Here is a 14,423-nt window from a genome sequence, read left to right on the forward strand (position 1 = left end):
ATTGCTGTAACGGTTCCAATAAATCGATATCTTCTGCCCCAGTTTTTCACAAGTTGAAGTTTGTAGCATCTCGAATTTGTCGATTCTTATAAATATCCTACCTACATTCTCATATAAAATTTATTTCTCGCAAAATTTGCAGTAGGTATATCAAAATTTGTTGATTGTACCAGTTTGTCCATAGAATTCTGTATTATATTCTATATAAATATATAGCCAGCAGTATGGCTTGGTGGTTGCATTTATGATTACCATCGAGAGGTTACCGGGTTCGATCCCGATCGTGCTAATCTTTAATGCTGCTGGTCAGACTTGGGTATTTGTGACTCCAAGTCAATCGTTTTCTATAAGAGTTTGCCAATTTATCTGATTTCATTGTTGAAACGGTTTCAACAAATTGGCAAAAACAATCCTACCCGCTATGTCACAAATATCTAAATTTGATTTATGTACAATATATAAAAAATTATGTACAAGTCTAAATCCATAGATGTCTCTATGGATTAATTCATTAATTAATTAATTCTTAATTTCGTGTTCTTCAGCCTCTCGAAATACAGCGATTTATATAATAAACAATGCTGCAATGTTTGTAATTAATTGTCTAGGAAGGCGCATTGGGGTTAACTGTTAGGCCTTCCTGGTATATATCTATGTAAAAATAAAATGTATATTTAATTGTACTGCATGTTTGAAATTGTTAGTAGTTATGTACAAAAAATAATCTAACCATATGTGTCGTCTTGGGGTAATTCCTGTCATGGCTCCTTTAATAGAAATGTATGTGGTAAAATAAAACATTACTTGCATACTTATTTCTCACATGTATTTATTTGTATAAATTTCGATGAAAACGTTTTCGTTGGTCAACTTAAGGAAAAGGTTGAGACTTCTATGTTTAATGGAAGCAAATAGAAAATACACATTAAATGTACATACATACATACATGTATGTATGTGTATTTGGAAATGAAATCCCTTTTTTCAATAGTAAAATTTGTTTAATATTATTCATATACATACATATTAATACATTGTATGAGAATATGTAGATAATCTACATAATTAAATACGTTTTATATTTGATATTTCAAATATTTTTAAATATTTTTACATTTGATATTTCAAAATTTGTAATTCAATAATGGATTAAGATACAATTAAACTATACGTAGATAAAATTAATCTTTTATCATTTCTAATGATACTGAGAAGACATATGCTTTTTCACGGCCATTATTCAATGGTCCGATTTCACGCCATATATCTCTAGCCACGTCATATTCTTCCACTATCATCTCACTCATCAAAGAGTTCCCGTCACTACCTCCTAAATTAAAAAATATATGTTTTTGGCTTAATTTTATAATATGAACCGTTATATTTGAAATTGGCTTAAGTCCACTTTTCTTAATTTCAAAAAATATCTCGCAAAACGTTAAATATAATGTTTCACGTTTAACAATATTTAAAAATACCGGTGGCCTGTAATACGTTAATAACGAAAAAAGTGATAACAATTTGTAACTGAATTTTTGGAATTGTATATTGGAATTTTGCCACTTTCAAATATAGTCAAAGTTTTATGTGATTAATTTGTTCAACTTACCTATTGCTAACAAAGTCCCGTTATAAAAATTAGAGAATACTGTAATACCGTATCTCGCCATGCCCAAGCTAGCAACAAATGTCCATTTGTCGGAATTTGGATCGTATCGCTCTACGCTGGTATATCTTTCCGATGGGGATGTATCTAATTTTTTACCGCCGATTGCGTACAGATTTCCACCGAAAGCCGTTACCTGTGTATTTCAATGCAGTCATATAGTAATAAAATATATTTGAGTTAAAACTGAGGCTGAGGGAAAGGGTGTTCACAATACATCTTATATATATTTTAATAGCTACTGATCTACTGATCATTTTCTATTTTACAATTTAAATTTAATTTTGTTAGTAAACGTAGTATTATATTATTCTAATGTTAATGTACAGCATAATAGGAAAAAGAGCTCAAAAACCTATTTATAATTCTTATAAATGCTCATAATATATCTAATACATAATATTAATTAAAGACTCTCTAAAGTCGATGACCTAAAGCAGATTGTGTTTAGGTAGTCTGTTGTAATCACCGAGACTCTTCACAAGTTTGTTAGTATGGTTATTAGTGATTCTGTCATATAATCTAATGGTTAGTCTGCTAGTAATGTCTGTGACTAACGGAATATTATTTATGACATGCAGTTTTTTCATGCTATTATACATGGGTGTGTTATAAATTATTTTTAGGGAATTATTTATTTTTATTGGGAGCTTGGAAAGATTAGTATTTGGGGCGTTATTCCATACAGGTGAAGCATAGGTTAATAATGGTAAAATGAGCGCGCGATTTAATTTTATTTTATTTTGAGTTGATAAAGAACTATGACGATTACCATGTAAAATTGGGAAATTTAAGGAGTATTAAAAGTGATCGCGTATGATCACAAACGAATAAAGTACACGTACCCCAGGCCACATCCTCGGAACGCTCATCGACGAACATGTTCTCCAAGTTTTGGTAATTGGGTTGAAAGCTTCCACCAATGAGGATGATGAATCATTTATCCAACCTCCAACTAAATAGATTTCGTCATTCAATACGGCAACTCCACATGCTCGACGATTTACAGATAAAGATGGCATCTCGTTCCAAATATTGTTTGACAAATCGTACCTTAAAATGAAATTAATATAAGAATATATGTATAGGAGGAAAATTCTGTAACCACATCTGCTTCTTCGTCAGCTTTGAATCGACTTTTGGAAGTTTGCACGTGTTATGATGCAGAACGATTCAATATAATACGATTAAATCGATGGTCTTGATATTTTGACACGGCCCAGGCCCTCATTTTGTTCCCAACATAATTTTGGATGAACAAAATCTTGTAAACGTGCGTGAAGTCAAATACCTGGGACACTTGCTGACGGTAAATCTATGCGATAACAGTGACATCGAAAGTCAAAAAAGAGCACTACGCGTAAGATCAAATATGCGTCAATTAATCATGTTATTTTGTACAATTATTTATGTAATTTTGTACTAGCCTCTATACTGGAGAACTATGGACGAAATACTATACTATACTGGAGACAATTAAGAGGATAAAGGAGTAATACAATAACGGTTACCGTGCTTTCTTTCGGCTACCAAGAAAGAGTTTGTAGAAGAGCGAGTGTCTCACTTTGAGGCCTGTGTATTTGCATCGTCAAATTATTTTCTAGCGCCGCGACTACTCATTTCCGTTCATTACTGTATAATCAGTGGATAAACTAACTAGCAATTGATTAATTAAAATGTATTTCGATTCGACAAACATATGTACGTCACAACTAAACCACTGCCAAAACGTGTATACAATATAATACAAAAAGAAAAAAACTTCTATATATACCGATCACTACTAATGTTTCCGTTTGGCAAAGAATTTACCGCCGTCTATTGAAAATTTATTTAATTAATTAAATTTTCTATTGGTATTTTATATTGTTTATATGGATGTAGGTAAGTAGGTGGTTTTTACCATTTTTTTCATATTAAACAATTAAATATAAATATTAAATTAAATACATTTAAAATGTATTTGAAAATAAATCAGCTGATAACTAAAAATAATTGTATGTGATGTATGTATTTAAGCTTATTGTAAAAAACTAAATGTATGTAAGCTTATTGTAAATCATATTAACAATTACATATGTAGATACAATATAACATCTTATTGAATACTTATCTCGCAGATAAAACTCCGTGAAGAGATATACTTTTAGCCGTGAAATGTCAGATCTGACATATTTGGCCAAAAATCAATATATATATCGTGTATTACATTACATGAAGCTAGACGCCAAATTTGAAATTTATACATACATATGAGAGTTAAAACTATAAATATTTAAATATTAGAGATAACGAGAACCTATAGAGCAAATTTTATAAAATATAGAGGCGTTTAAAAAATTAAAATCTGATATGGCCATATCACGGCGAACAGGTTGGAAGACACGGGACGAACGCTTGTTAAACGCCAGGAAGGTCTACGGGACCCGTTTTTAAAACGCGTTGTATACGATATTTTATCTCCAACGTAATGGCAGACGATACATTAACGTATATTGATGACCAAAATGAGCAATATGGCAAAGTATGAAAACGATCGGATAAGAGATAAGAGATATAAAAATATGACCACTAACACGAAAACCATGTGAAATGCAAGGAGGTATGTAAAAAATCGAACACGCGAGCAACGACACATTTATTTTACTTTTTTTTTATTTAATAACTAAATAATGTCAACACCCATGCTATGATAAGGTACAGCACGACGATAGGGATCGCACTATTCACTCTAAAAAAAAAAAAAAATTTTTCATCAATATCCCGATTATGTTTTAGATTCATTTCATACAAAGATTTTTAATGATTCTGAGAGGTTTTGAAAAGAGTTGAAAAATCTATTTTGAGTAGGGGGTTACTTTGTATCCCATATCGCTGCGCGTGTGATTTTTGAGGTATCTGTACTCGAGGGTTAAACGATAGCAAGGAGACTATTTCATACTATGTAGTGTTGTGCCCGGGGAAATTTCATTGCTTGGGGTATGGAAAAAGTTATTAAATAAAAAAAAATAAAAGAGTTGTCTCGGTAATGTGTTCGATCCACACGCGGTCATATTTTTTTCAAATACCTTTTAATTATATGTATTTATATTTAATTGTTTAATATGAAAAATAAGGTAAAAACCTACCTACTTATAAACAATATAAAACACAAATAGAAAAGTTAATTAATTTTGAAGAGATGGCGCTAAATGCTCGTGAGACTATTTTCCTAGAGGAAAATTTGGTAGAAATAGTATATATAGGTTTATTCTTCTTATATTATAACGAAACGAAACGACTATTATACTACGGCGAGCGTTATCGCAGACAGAATAGAACTATTATATATGATATATGTATTTGAATATATGCTTCATCATAATGTGAATGATTTGATGTATGTATTTATTTAATGTAAAATTGTCTTGTCGTACCTTTCAACCGATGTGTTGGGACCGCCAAACACATACACATAATCATTCAAAACCGCTGCTTGAGGATATTGACGGGAAAACGTCATCGGTTGAAGTTTTGTCAATACACCACTAGTCAAATTAAGGCTCTCTACCTGAAAATCATAATACATATGTATATCGATGCACAATTTTACAGTGATTTATCAAATCGGAATAAAATGAAATATAAGAATGTTCATTTACATACAACATTTGTTACGACATTACTGTCGACACCACCCAGGATTAGAAATTTGTCTTGGACTTGTACGATGCCAAAGTTTGACCTATCACCTACATTCAAATCGCCAAATTTTATCCAGTTTTTATTGGTCTGAACGTACTCTTCGATAACTTGAGATGGCTAAAATACAATTTCAACCGAATGATGATAAATCGGTAAGACTTAACATTGAGATGTGTATCTACATATGTATGTTAATATGAGCCGTTATATTTGAAATTGGCGGAAGTCGAATTTTCAGTTCGAAAAACACTCTTTCTGTTTGATTTACTTCATAAATTGTGAACACTTCCGTAGATTCGATATGTCCAGAATCTCGGAAAAGCATAATAAACGTATTACAGGCCAACAGCATTATTAAAAATTGCTAAACACAAATTATTATATCTAATGCTTTGCGAAATATTTATCGAAATGATGAAAAGTGTATTTATCTACTTTCAAATATAACGCCTCACGGGTACATAGGTACATTAGGCCGAAGCGAAAGATGCGAATTTTGGATTTTTGGCGATGGAAACCCTTAATTTTATATACATACAATATACTCAAGGAAGTTCTCAATGACTTTTTTTTTTAAATAATCACAGGAACATGAAAAAATGACGATTTTCTTAAAATTGAAAAAAAAAAACAAATAGGACATTTTTAAAAATATATTAATAAATTTTTTTTATATTTAACGTTCCCTTGATACGATGAAAGTTTTCCACTAGGTCAAGCTATCCATCTATAGGAAATCTAAAATTCACGTTTTTCCCTTCCGCCTAATATATTATATATACATATAAGTGGCGTGCCTTTATACATATAAGTGGAATCCCTTAAATTTTACGTCAAAAATATTTTCATACCGTTTGTTTTCTGAATTTCTTGGTTTTATTTCTCTTTCATTTATGTAGTTTTGATTACGTGATTATGATATATACGATCTTTTATCTGATACAAAATTGACATAAACGAGCATCCCCGTTGAAAGGCCGTAGCCGTCTGCGCGACCGGTGCTTGTTTCCCATCAAGCTTGTATTACCATGGATGCTGAAGTTCTCTTCAAATCTTTTGCGCATGCGCACAAGTGAGCAGTCACTCTTCCGTATGCGCATGAGTGAGACGACTCTACAGTCGTCTCGCTCGCGCGACACTTGCTCTGGAAGCAAAATCTCCTTTTGCGTATGTATGGACTTGATTAGTTTTTTTTTATGTATGGACTTTGCTTTGTTCGTTGATTGATATTTCGTACGTTACGTCCCAAGTTATTTATTTTTTTATTTTATTGAATTTATTGCGTCCTAAATTATTATTTATTATGGCCCTAAATATAAATAGCCAAAGTAACAATGCAAGTGGATTTATCGCCTTTTAATAATAATTGCAATTGTTTAATTAAAGATGTATTAAATAGGACATTTTCTTCTCTACCATATAATGAAAAAGAGATTATTGTTAAGAGCCCAAAACCCACACCAATATATGGAATATTCATTCAAAAACCAAAACATAACAAAGACATTTTAATAAATATAAATATGACAATTTTTGGAAAAATAAAATAAAATTTTGGACAGCATCCTTGTCCAAAATGCTGCAAAAAGATGCTGTCCAAAGTTTTTAAAGAATAAAAGCTTTGGACAGCATCCTTTGGTTGAAAAGTCACCGCACGCCACTGATACATACACGATTTGATAGAAACAATTTGTTTGATACTCCTTTTATAGAAAACAATATGGACAGTAAAATAAAATATTGTAATGTGGTACAAACCGGATAAATGCTACCTCCAATCAGGATTACTCTGTCAACTTGTCTCTCATTATTTTTTAAAGCGTTTTTAATCATTTTGTGACTGTTTGCCAGTTAACTGTTCAAATTTTAAATAACCTGAAATTATCAAAACAAACAATATAAAAATAGTATTTTTAAAATTAACATGTACAAGTTGAACTGTTCAAATACAATTTATCAATTACAAACAAAGAAACGAATAATATTTTTAAGACTAAGTCGACATTGTCCCGCACTGCATTTATATTTAAATTTAGCTTCTAATACATATATAATATCATATGTGCATTTGTACATATGTACAATGTATGTATGTGCTAGGGCTATCAAATATTTATCGAGTTCAACTATTAAAATATCGAATAGTGCATAACGAAGTATTCAAATACTCGAATATACTCTTAAATTTTCAAAATGACAAAAACTTACGTTAGGTACATTCATATTCAATAAGCATAGGTTATGTTACATTATAAAAAAAACACCTTGTAAAAACAATACAATTATATGTATGATATAAATTATTCTAATATTTTTAATTTTATAAAAATAATTGTTAATTTAGGTTACTTTAAATTATCCACATATATGTATATATCTTCATCATCATCTACAGCCGATCGTACATATGTACATCATCATCATCGTCATACATAATTCTTTGTTCAAGTTTTCTACAAATGTATGTATGTATGTATGTATACCCACGTACATATGTATGTATTAAATTATTGCATAATTTAAAGAAGATTATGTATGTACATATATGTATATATGTATATTTATATTAATTATTACCTTCTGGTGAAAATTTGCAGATAGTCGAGACGAGCACACTGAGAGAATGAACATCTTTATCATAATATTTTCATTTAAATATTCACTATTGAGCAAATCAATCAAATTCTGTCACTAAAAGTACAATTCACTTATATTTATAAATAACAATACAAATTTTGTTATAAATATAAAACAATACACATTGTTTTTTACATTATAAAATACAATATATGTAATTCTAATAGGATGTAAGATAAGGATTTTTAGAGATAAATATAAAATTTGATGTATAGGTAGATCATTCAATGAAAAATATATACATACCAGTATTTATATCCAGTAAAAATATATAATTACCAGTATTTATATACTGTTCATCAAACGACTTTTCATCAAAAAAATTGTCAAATTCATATGTACATATGTACAATGATGATAAGAATATTTAATTTGTATTTGTTAAGATATATTTTTCAAATCAACTCAATCAATTAGATTGACATTTTTTTGGTTCATTGTCAAGTTATCTTTATTATATTTTATTTTTCATCTTGCGCACTGTCGATTCTGCGTCTAAAATGTCAATCATCTTCGGAAAATTCGACACTTTTCTTCGACCTTTCCGTAATAAATAATATCTGAGATGTGTCAACAAGAAAATGAACATTTCTTCGCTGAAAAAAAAAAAACATAAAACGACTCGACTTTCGGCTTTTTCAATGCGCTATTGGCACACAATAGAAACTTGAAAGTTTGCACGTACCAAACCCTCCCCTGTCAACCGCTTATTGTATAAGTTTTATGGAATATTTCGGTATATATACATACATATAAGAAATGTTTTACGAAAAGTTAAGTCGTCAAACCGCAGAATGGCGCATATAACAACATCTACACACATAGAAGATAAAACCTGTTAACTCCAAATACCCATGTCCCATATATGTACGTACGTATAATATGTACATATTAAGTTATAAACCGTGTTGGTTCGAAAGCATGTCTACGAGAGGTGCTTTGGGTTGCCTTTAGTATTATATTATGTATGAATTCCATCAATTATTATTGATAAATTAAATTGCTTCGTTGCAATGCTTATTTAGGATCTTGGATAGCTTGAACAAGCTACGGTTGAATATTATTTCATTTTCGGAATATTGGTATGGAATGTTTTAATATCGGTGATTTACGAATTTTGTGAATACGTCTGTATTTATATTATAAATGTTATATTATTGATAGTAATTTCAATGAAGCATATTTCGATGAAACTTTATTTTGAAGGTCGAAATCCATAATTTGTAAAATAATATATAATTTGATTCGTATAAAAAATTATTATCATAATATTATCACGTATTTTTTTTTCAATGAATCGATGTATTGTTATAAAATAGATATGAATTTCATATTCAATGTAATATTCTTCATTGTTTAATATTGAAAGTATGCTTATATATTTGATCTGGATACATCGTATCAAACATCAATTTAAATTAGATGCCTTTCACTTTTCTAAAATTAACACTAATTTAGTTTGTAATTAAGTATTCAACTAAAACTTTCAATTTTATAAAAGCCACATCTCGAATTTCTCGTAATCATAATAGAAATTCTTTTTTTTCGAAAAAGTAAGGTCTATCATAATATTTATTCATCATATTGCAATCGATTGAATTGTATTTTTTGCTATTTTTCAAAAATTTGAAATATTATATTATGTATGAAATATTATACTATTATAATATATAATAATATTATTATACATATACTAGTGTTGTGCCCGTTGATTGCAATGAATGGTTCCGCAAAGGAATTGATACGCGAATTAAAATAAAGTTATATATGTACATATGTTATATATAAATATAATGTATAGGCATGCGCATGTATTCAAAGTGAAATTTTGAGTGCCCGCATTACACGCTCGCTGTTTCAACCCGTTCACTCATTAAACTCTCCCGCACAGCGCATCTGGCGCTGACGTCACCCGTTCCATGTCAGGTGCTCAATATCAAGAGCACATGTCAGATTCTCTTCACCCCCACCACCCCCGCTACCCCGCTTCCCCGCGTCTCCTCGACACGATCAGTCGTCACGCCATATCCCTATAGCCGATGCTTAAAATGCACTCATTGGTCAGAATGTATCGTCGTTGCTCTAATTGGTCAAACGTTTTAGTCCACATGGACCACTTCACGCTGATTGGTTGTGCGCGTGTATTTATTTTATTAAATATCTCTATGCCCAACATATATGTTTATACACATACATACATATATAAAGACCGAACAATTACAATTCTTTTTTAGGTAGTAAACTTTACGTTTTGACTAATTAGTAATGTCGTAGTCAAAAAATCGATGAAAGAATTTTCGCCTTTTGTCTTAATTTACAAGGACAATTCTTTTACGTGAGAATCTTTTGCAAATATTAACTATGCAAGTTGACGCTTTGGAATGTAACCCGATTCCAAGCTTTTGAGTGCATTAGAATTGTTTTTCAGAAGCATTAAATTCCTAATGTCCGTGATCAATTCCGCCAATTGATTACCCGTTCAAAAAATTACAGAACATTTGCTAAACATGCGAACAAAAGCTCTTCAACTAATGCTCATCAAAACTATCAAATTGTTTAAGTACATTGTATATAGTATAAGATATACTACATATATACAATGATTCATTGTAATGACGTGGATTTTAAGCTACAATAAATTGTGTTTACGACGCCGTTTAAATCAGTTTACGTTTAAATCATTTAACGACACCGTTTAAATCAGTTTACCAAACCGTTTAAATCAGTTTATGACAAAACGATTCATGGATAAAGAATGAGTATCGCATATGCTTTGATCTTAGCAACGTGTGTTCGATTGAAATTCACATGTACATATATTGTATTATGTATATAGGTGAAATATAGCAGTAAACTTGATTATGGCCCAATATGAAATATTAATAAAGTGTAAGGGGTAGAGAGGATAAGCCACGGTATTGATTGAACATGTCCATTTTGCCTAATGACTCTCGGGAAACCCTTTTCCATTAAGCCCGACCTGTTATTGCGTGGCCGATTTTGTTTGTTTATTTATCGATTTCGAATCATAACATGTTCATCCCTCAACAACGAGCCTCGTTGTACGAGTGAAAATAAAAAAAAATGATTTATTACCTCGGTGGGAAATTTATGCATGATCATACCTTTCGAGAGTTCGTTAGCATGTTGATCACAATATTCATAGGTGGTTTGAATATCGTGTTTTTTTCTGTTTTGCATATCACTTTTAGTTGTGTGCATTTATGTGATCGGTTGGTGCAAGTTATTATCGAGGTTGTGCAGGCTGAAGGATGGAAATTGTGGAAAATCCTTTGCGCGGGAGCTTTCCCACGACGCTTTGAGTGGCACGTGTTTCGCAAAAGCTCTTCCAGCACGTGTTTCGTGCAATAAAAGCCTTTGTTTGGAATCCTGCTGGGTTTCTCAGTATCGCTATAACACCTTAAATGCCCCTCGCGCATATTTTAACTGGTTCATGTCTATTTTTTTTCTACTTAAAGTGCAATAATTGGTTTTCAAGAAGTAAAAAATCGATCGAATGATGTTTGATGGTTTAAATCCTTATTGTGAATTTGTCACTCAGAATCTGAAAAATTTGATCGTTTGTAAGTTTCGAAATTTCAAAAGCGGCTTCCAACATTTATATTTTACTAAATAGAGTTGAATGTTTGTTTATCTGTTACAAAAATTTTCAGTTTTCTATTTAGAATCATCAATTTATCCTGTTTCATAGGTTTAATATTGACATATTTTGAACATTTTTCCAACTTCCATCCACTAAATTTAATTTTTATTTTTTCATACATATTATATGTATATAAAAGGAGGGTCTACCTCACGGGCCGGAATGTGAAATGCCGGAAAATGCAAATATCGGAAGGCAAAGATCGAAAATCAAAAGATCTTAAGTCGAAAGATAAAAAAGGCGCATGGTAAACAGTATATACTCTCTTAATTTGCGCGAGCAGGATGCAACAGGAACAATAGGAACAGGCTTTTCCTCCCGTATTAATGTTCGCGCGCAGAATACGGGAGGAAAAGCCTGTTCCTCTTGTTCCTGTTGTATCCTGCTCGCGCAAATTAAGTGAGTATGTACCGTTTACCATGCACCCTTTTTTTTGATCTTTCGATTTAAGATCTTTCGATTTTCGATCTTTGCCTTCCGATATTTGCGTTTTCCGGCATTTCACATTCTGGCCCGTCACGGAGACCGATAACAGGTAAACCCCAATGTACCTTCCTGGCCAATTACAAACATCGATATACTTTTTTTTTAGAATAATTTTTAGCTCAGCATCATAGAGACATCTATGGATAAATTTTGATAAACTTACATTTTCGGAGCATTTTTTTTTTGTAATATAAGTCGTCAAATTTTGAGATGCTGAAAAACACAAAATTTATGGACAAATTTGCAGCCATTTTGGACGAATTAGCGAATTAGGTAAATCTTGCCAATTTGTTGGAATCGTTTCAATTAAAAAACAGATAAATTGGCAAGTCTGATAGGAGTCATAAACCATGGTCTGGCCAACAGCAACCAGTGGTACTCGAACCCATGACCACTATGTTCGAAGGCTTATATGCTAACCACTAGTATAAGCTGGTGGTTAAAATTTTAAATTGAAAAATGTATATTTATGTAACGGATAAATAAACAAACACATTTCTTTACAGTCAGAATTTTTTTTCAGTATTATTATGTAGGGTTTATTTGCTCATAACTTTCTAAGCTAAGATTACTTGCATGTAATCTTAGCTTCATGACTCCAGAATTGTTCATTCCATCTTCCGGAATTTATTTTATACCATTATACATTGATCTATATTTAACTTATTTTAAATTTATTACATTTTAGAAATCAATATGTGGATATACAAATGTAGAAAAACAAATGTGTAACTAATTTATACACACTCTTGTACACACATTTTCACTTATCATCTCGCGAAGTTTAGACAGAAACGTCGCAAAGGGTGGTTTCAGTGTTTTGCGGTTGTGAAAGGGTCAAAACCCCTTTCCCATCGCCTAGCGCCGCAAGAAAGGGAAAAACTCTCCTTCTTGGGTCCACAAGGAGAGATAAAGTTTGAGAGAGAGATATAGCGATTGCAAGCTAGTAATTATGCTGTCGGAAGTTTTTCCTTCGCCGGCGGATGAACGACCACGCAATTACGCTTTACAAAAGCCGGAAAAATATTTTCCGGCCGTATCCACTGGGAAAAATATGAGAAAATGCACGGCGAATTTATATATATACGTTTGTACATTTTTAAATTTCGATTATGTGCCCGCCTCGTTGTGATCCTTAAAACCGTGGTAGGATTTTGCGAATAAGTACAGTTTTCCTTGCCGTGGGAAAATTCAGAGTTTCTGAGGGAAAATTTTGATTTTTGCTGGCCGCTTGCTCAACGATCCCTTTTACAATGATTGAACCAATAATGGATTCAAGCAGAAGGAACTTTCAATAGTAAAACTAGGCTTTGGTGCGGATGATGACTATTAAAAACGATTGTTGATAATTCCACTCGTATTTGTAAATGCATATATTGGTGAAAATGTACGTCCTACATACATATACAGACATATATATACAGAATTTAAAAAACATAAAAACGCACAGTAAATGTACTCATCTGTTACTTAATAATCACGTTACAGTATGTAATTATAAAAATATTAAAAATATATTTATATATACATATGTATGTATTCACCATCATTATTGAGTTCCAAAATTTAATTTGAAATGTAATTAAGACATTCAATACATACACAGAAATGAATATAAATTAACAAAGAAAATGTTTCAAGTCAGACTTTTCAATTAATATGCAATTAAATATTATTTAAACTCAGTGTGTCAGACAATAGATCAAAAGGCAACATTAATCATACAATACAATAAAAAGTATGCATGTCTACAATATACGTATGTATATATAAAATGACGCATTTCTAAAACCAGGGCGACAAAATCACAAACACTGTTATTTCATTTGACAAGGTCGATGTATGTATAATTCGTACAATAGTAATAGTAATAAATTTTATAGCATAAACGAAACGAACGAGCTTTCGCTCGCAATTTCAAGTTTAGCTTACCGTCACGTACGCCTATTTAATAACTATTTATTCGAACTGGGCAGTCGTTATTTCCAGGGATGATTTCATCTAAACGTTAACCGATAAGTCGAAACGATGTAAATAAACGTAAATATAACGATTATTAGTAGAGGCTATGCGATGCTAATTATCATACATGTAAGTAACACAAGATATGATGAAAATTATCGCACTGTACAGATCTTAATATATATATGTAAATATTAAAACTAACGATTGCGTCTTATTTCCACTACTATTTTTTATAAATTTTAATATAATCGGTTAATTGTTGGGGTTGTAATCAATATTTTTCCGAGACATGCATTGAATTTTGTCGTGAGAGGTTCCCTA

At 31.3% G+C, this 14,423-nt stretch overlaps 1 protein-coding gene across 1 annotated transcript; it reads right to left on the minus strand.

The window, feature by feature from the left end:
• Positions 1-806: 806 nt before the first annotated feature.
• On the minus strand, positions 807-8,043 carry LOC143915254 (uncharacterized). Its single transcript, XM_077435809.1, has 7 exons — positions 7,928-8,043; positions 7,109-7,225; positions 5,312-5,467; positions 5,083-5,216; positions 2,512-2,719; positions 1,610-1,802; positions 807-1,330 (listed from the first exon to the last, which is right to left on the minus strand). The coding sequence occupies exons 2-7, from the start codon at positions 7,181-7,183 to the stop codon at positions 1,182-1,184; spliced, it is 915 nt and encodes a 304-aa protein (XP_077291935.1). The 5' UTR covers positions 7,184-7,225; positions 7,928-8,043; the 3' UTR covers positions 807-1,181.
• Between the last annotated feature and the right edge of the window lie 6,380 nt (positions 8,044-14,423).

Source organism: Arctopsyche grandis, chromosome 8, assembly GCF_051622035.1.
Source record: "Arctopsyche grandis isolate Sample6627 chromosome 8, ASM5162203v2, whole genome shotgun sequence".
Taxonomy (NCBI): Eukaryota; Metazoa; Arthropoda; class Insecta; order Trichoptera; family Hydropsychidae; genus Arctopsyche; species Arctopsyche grandis.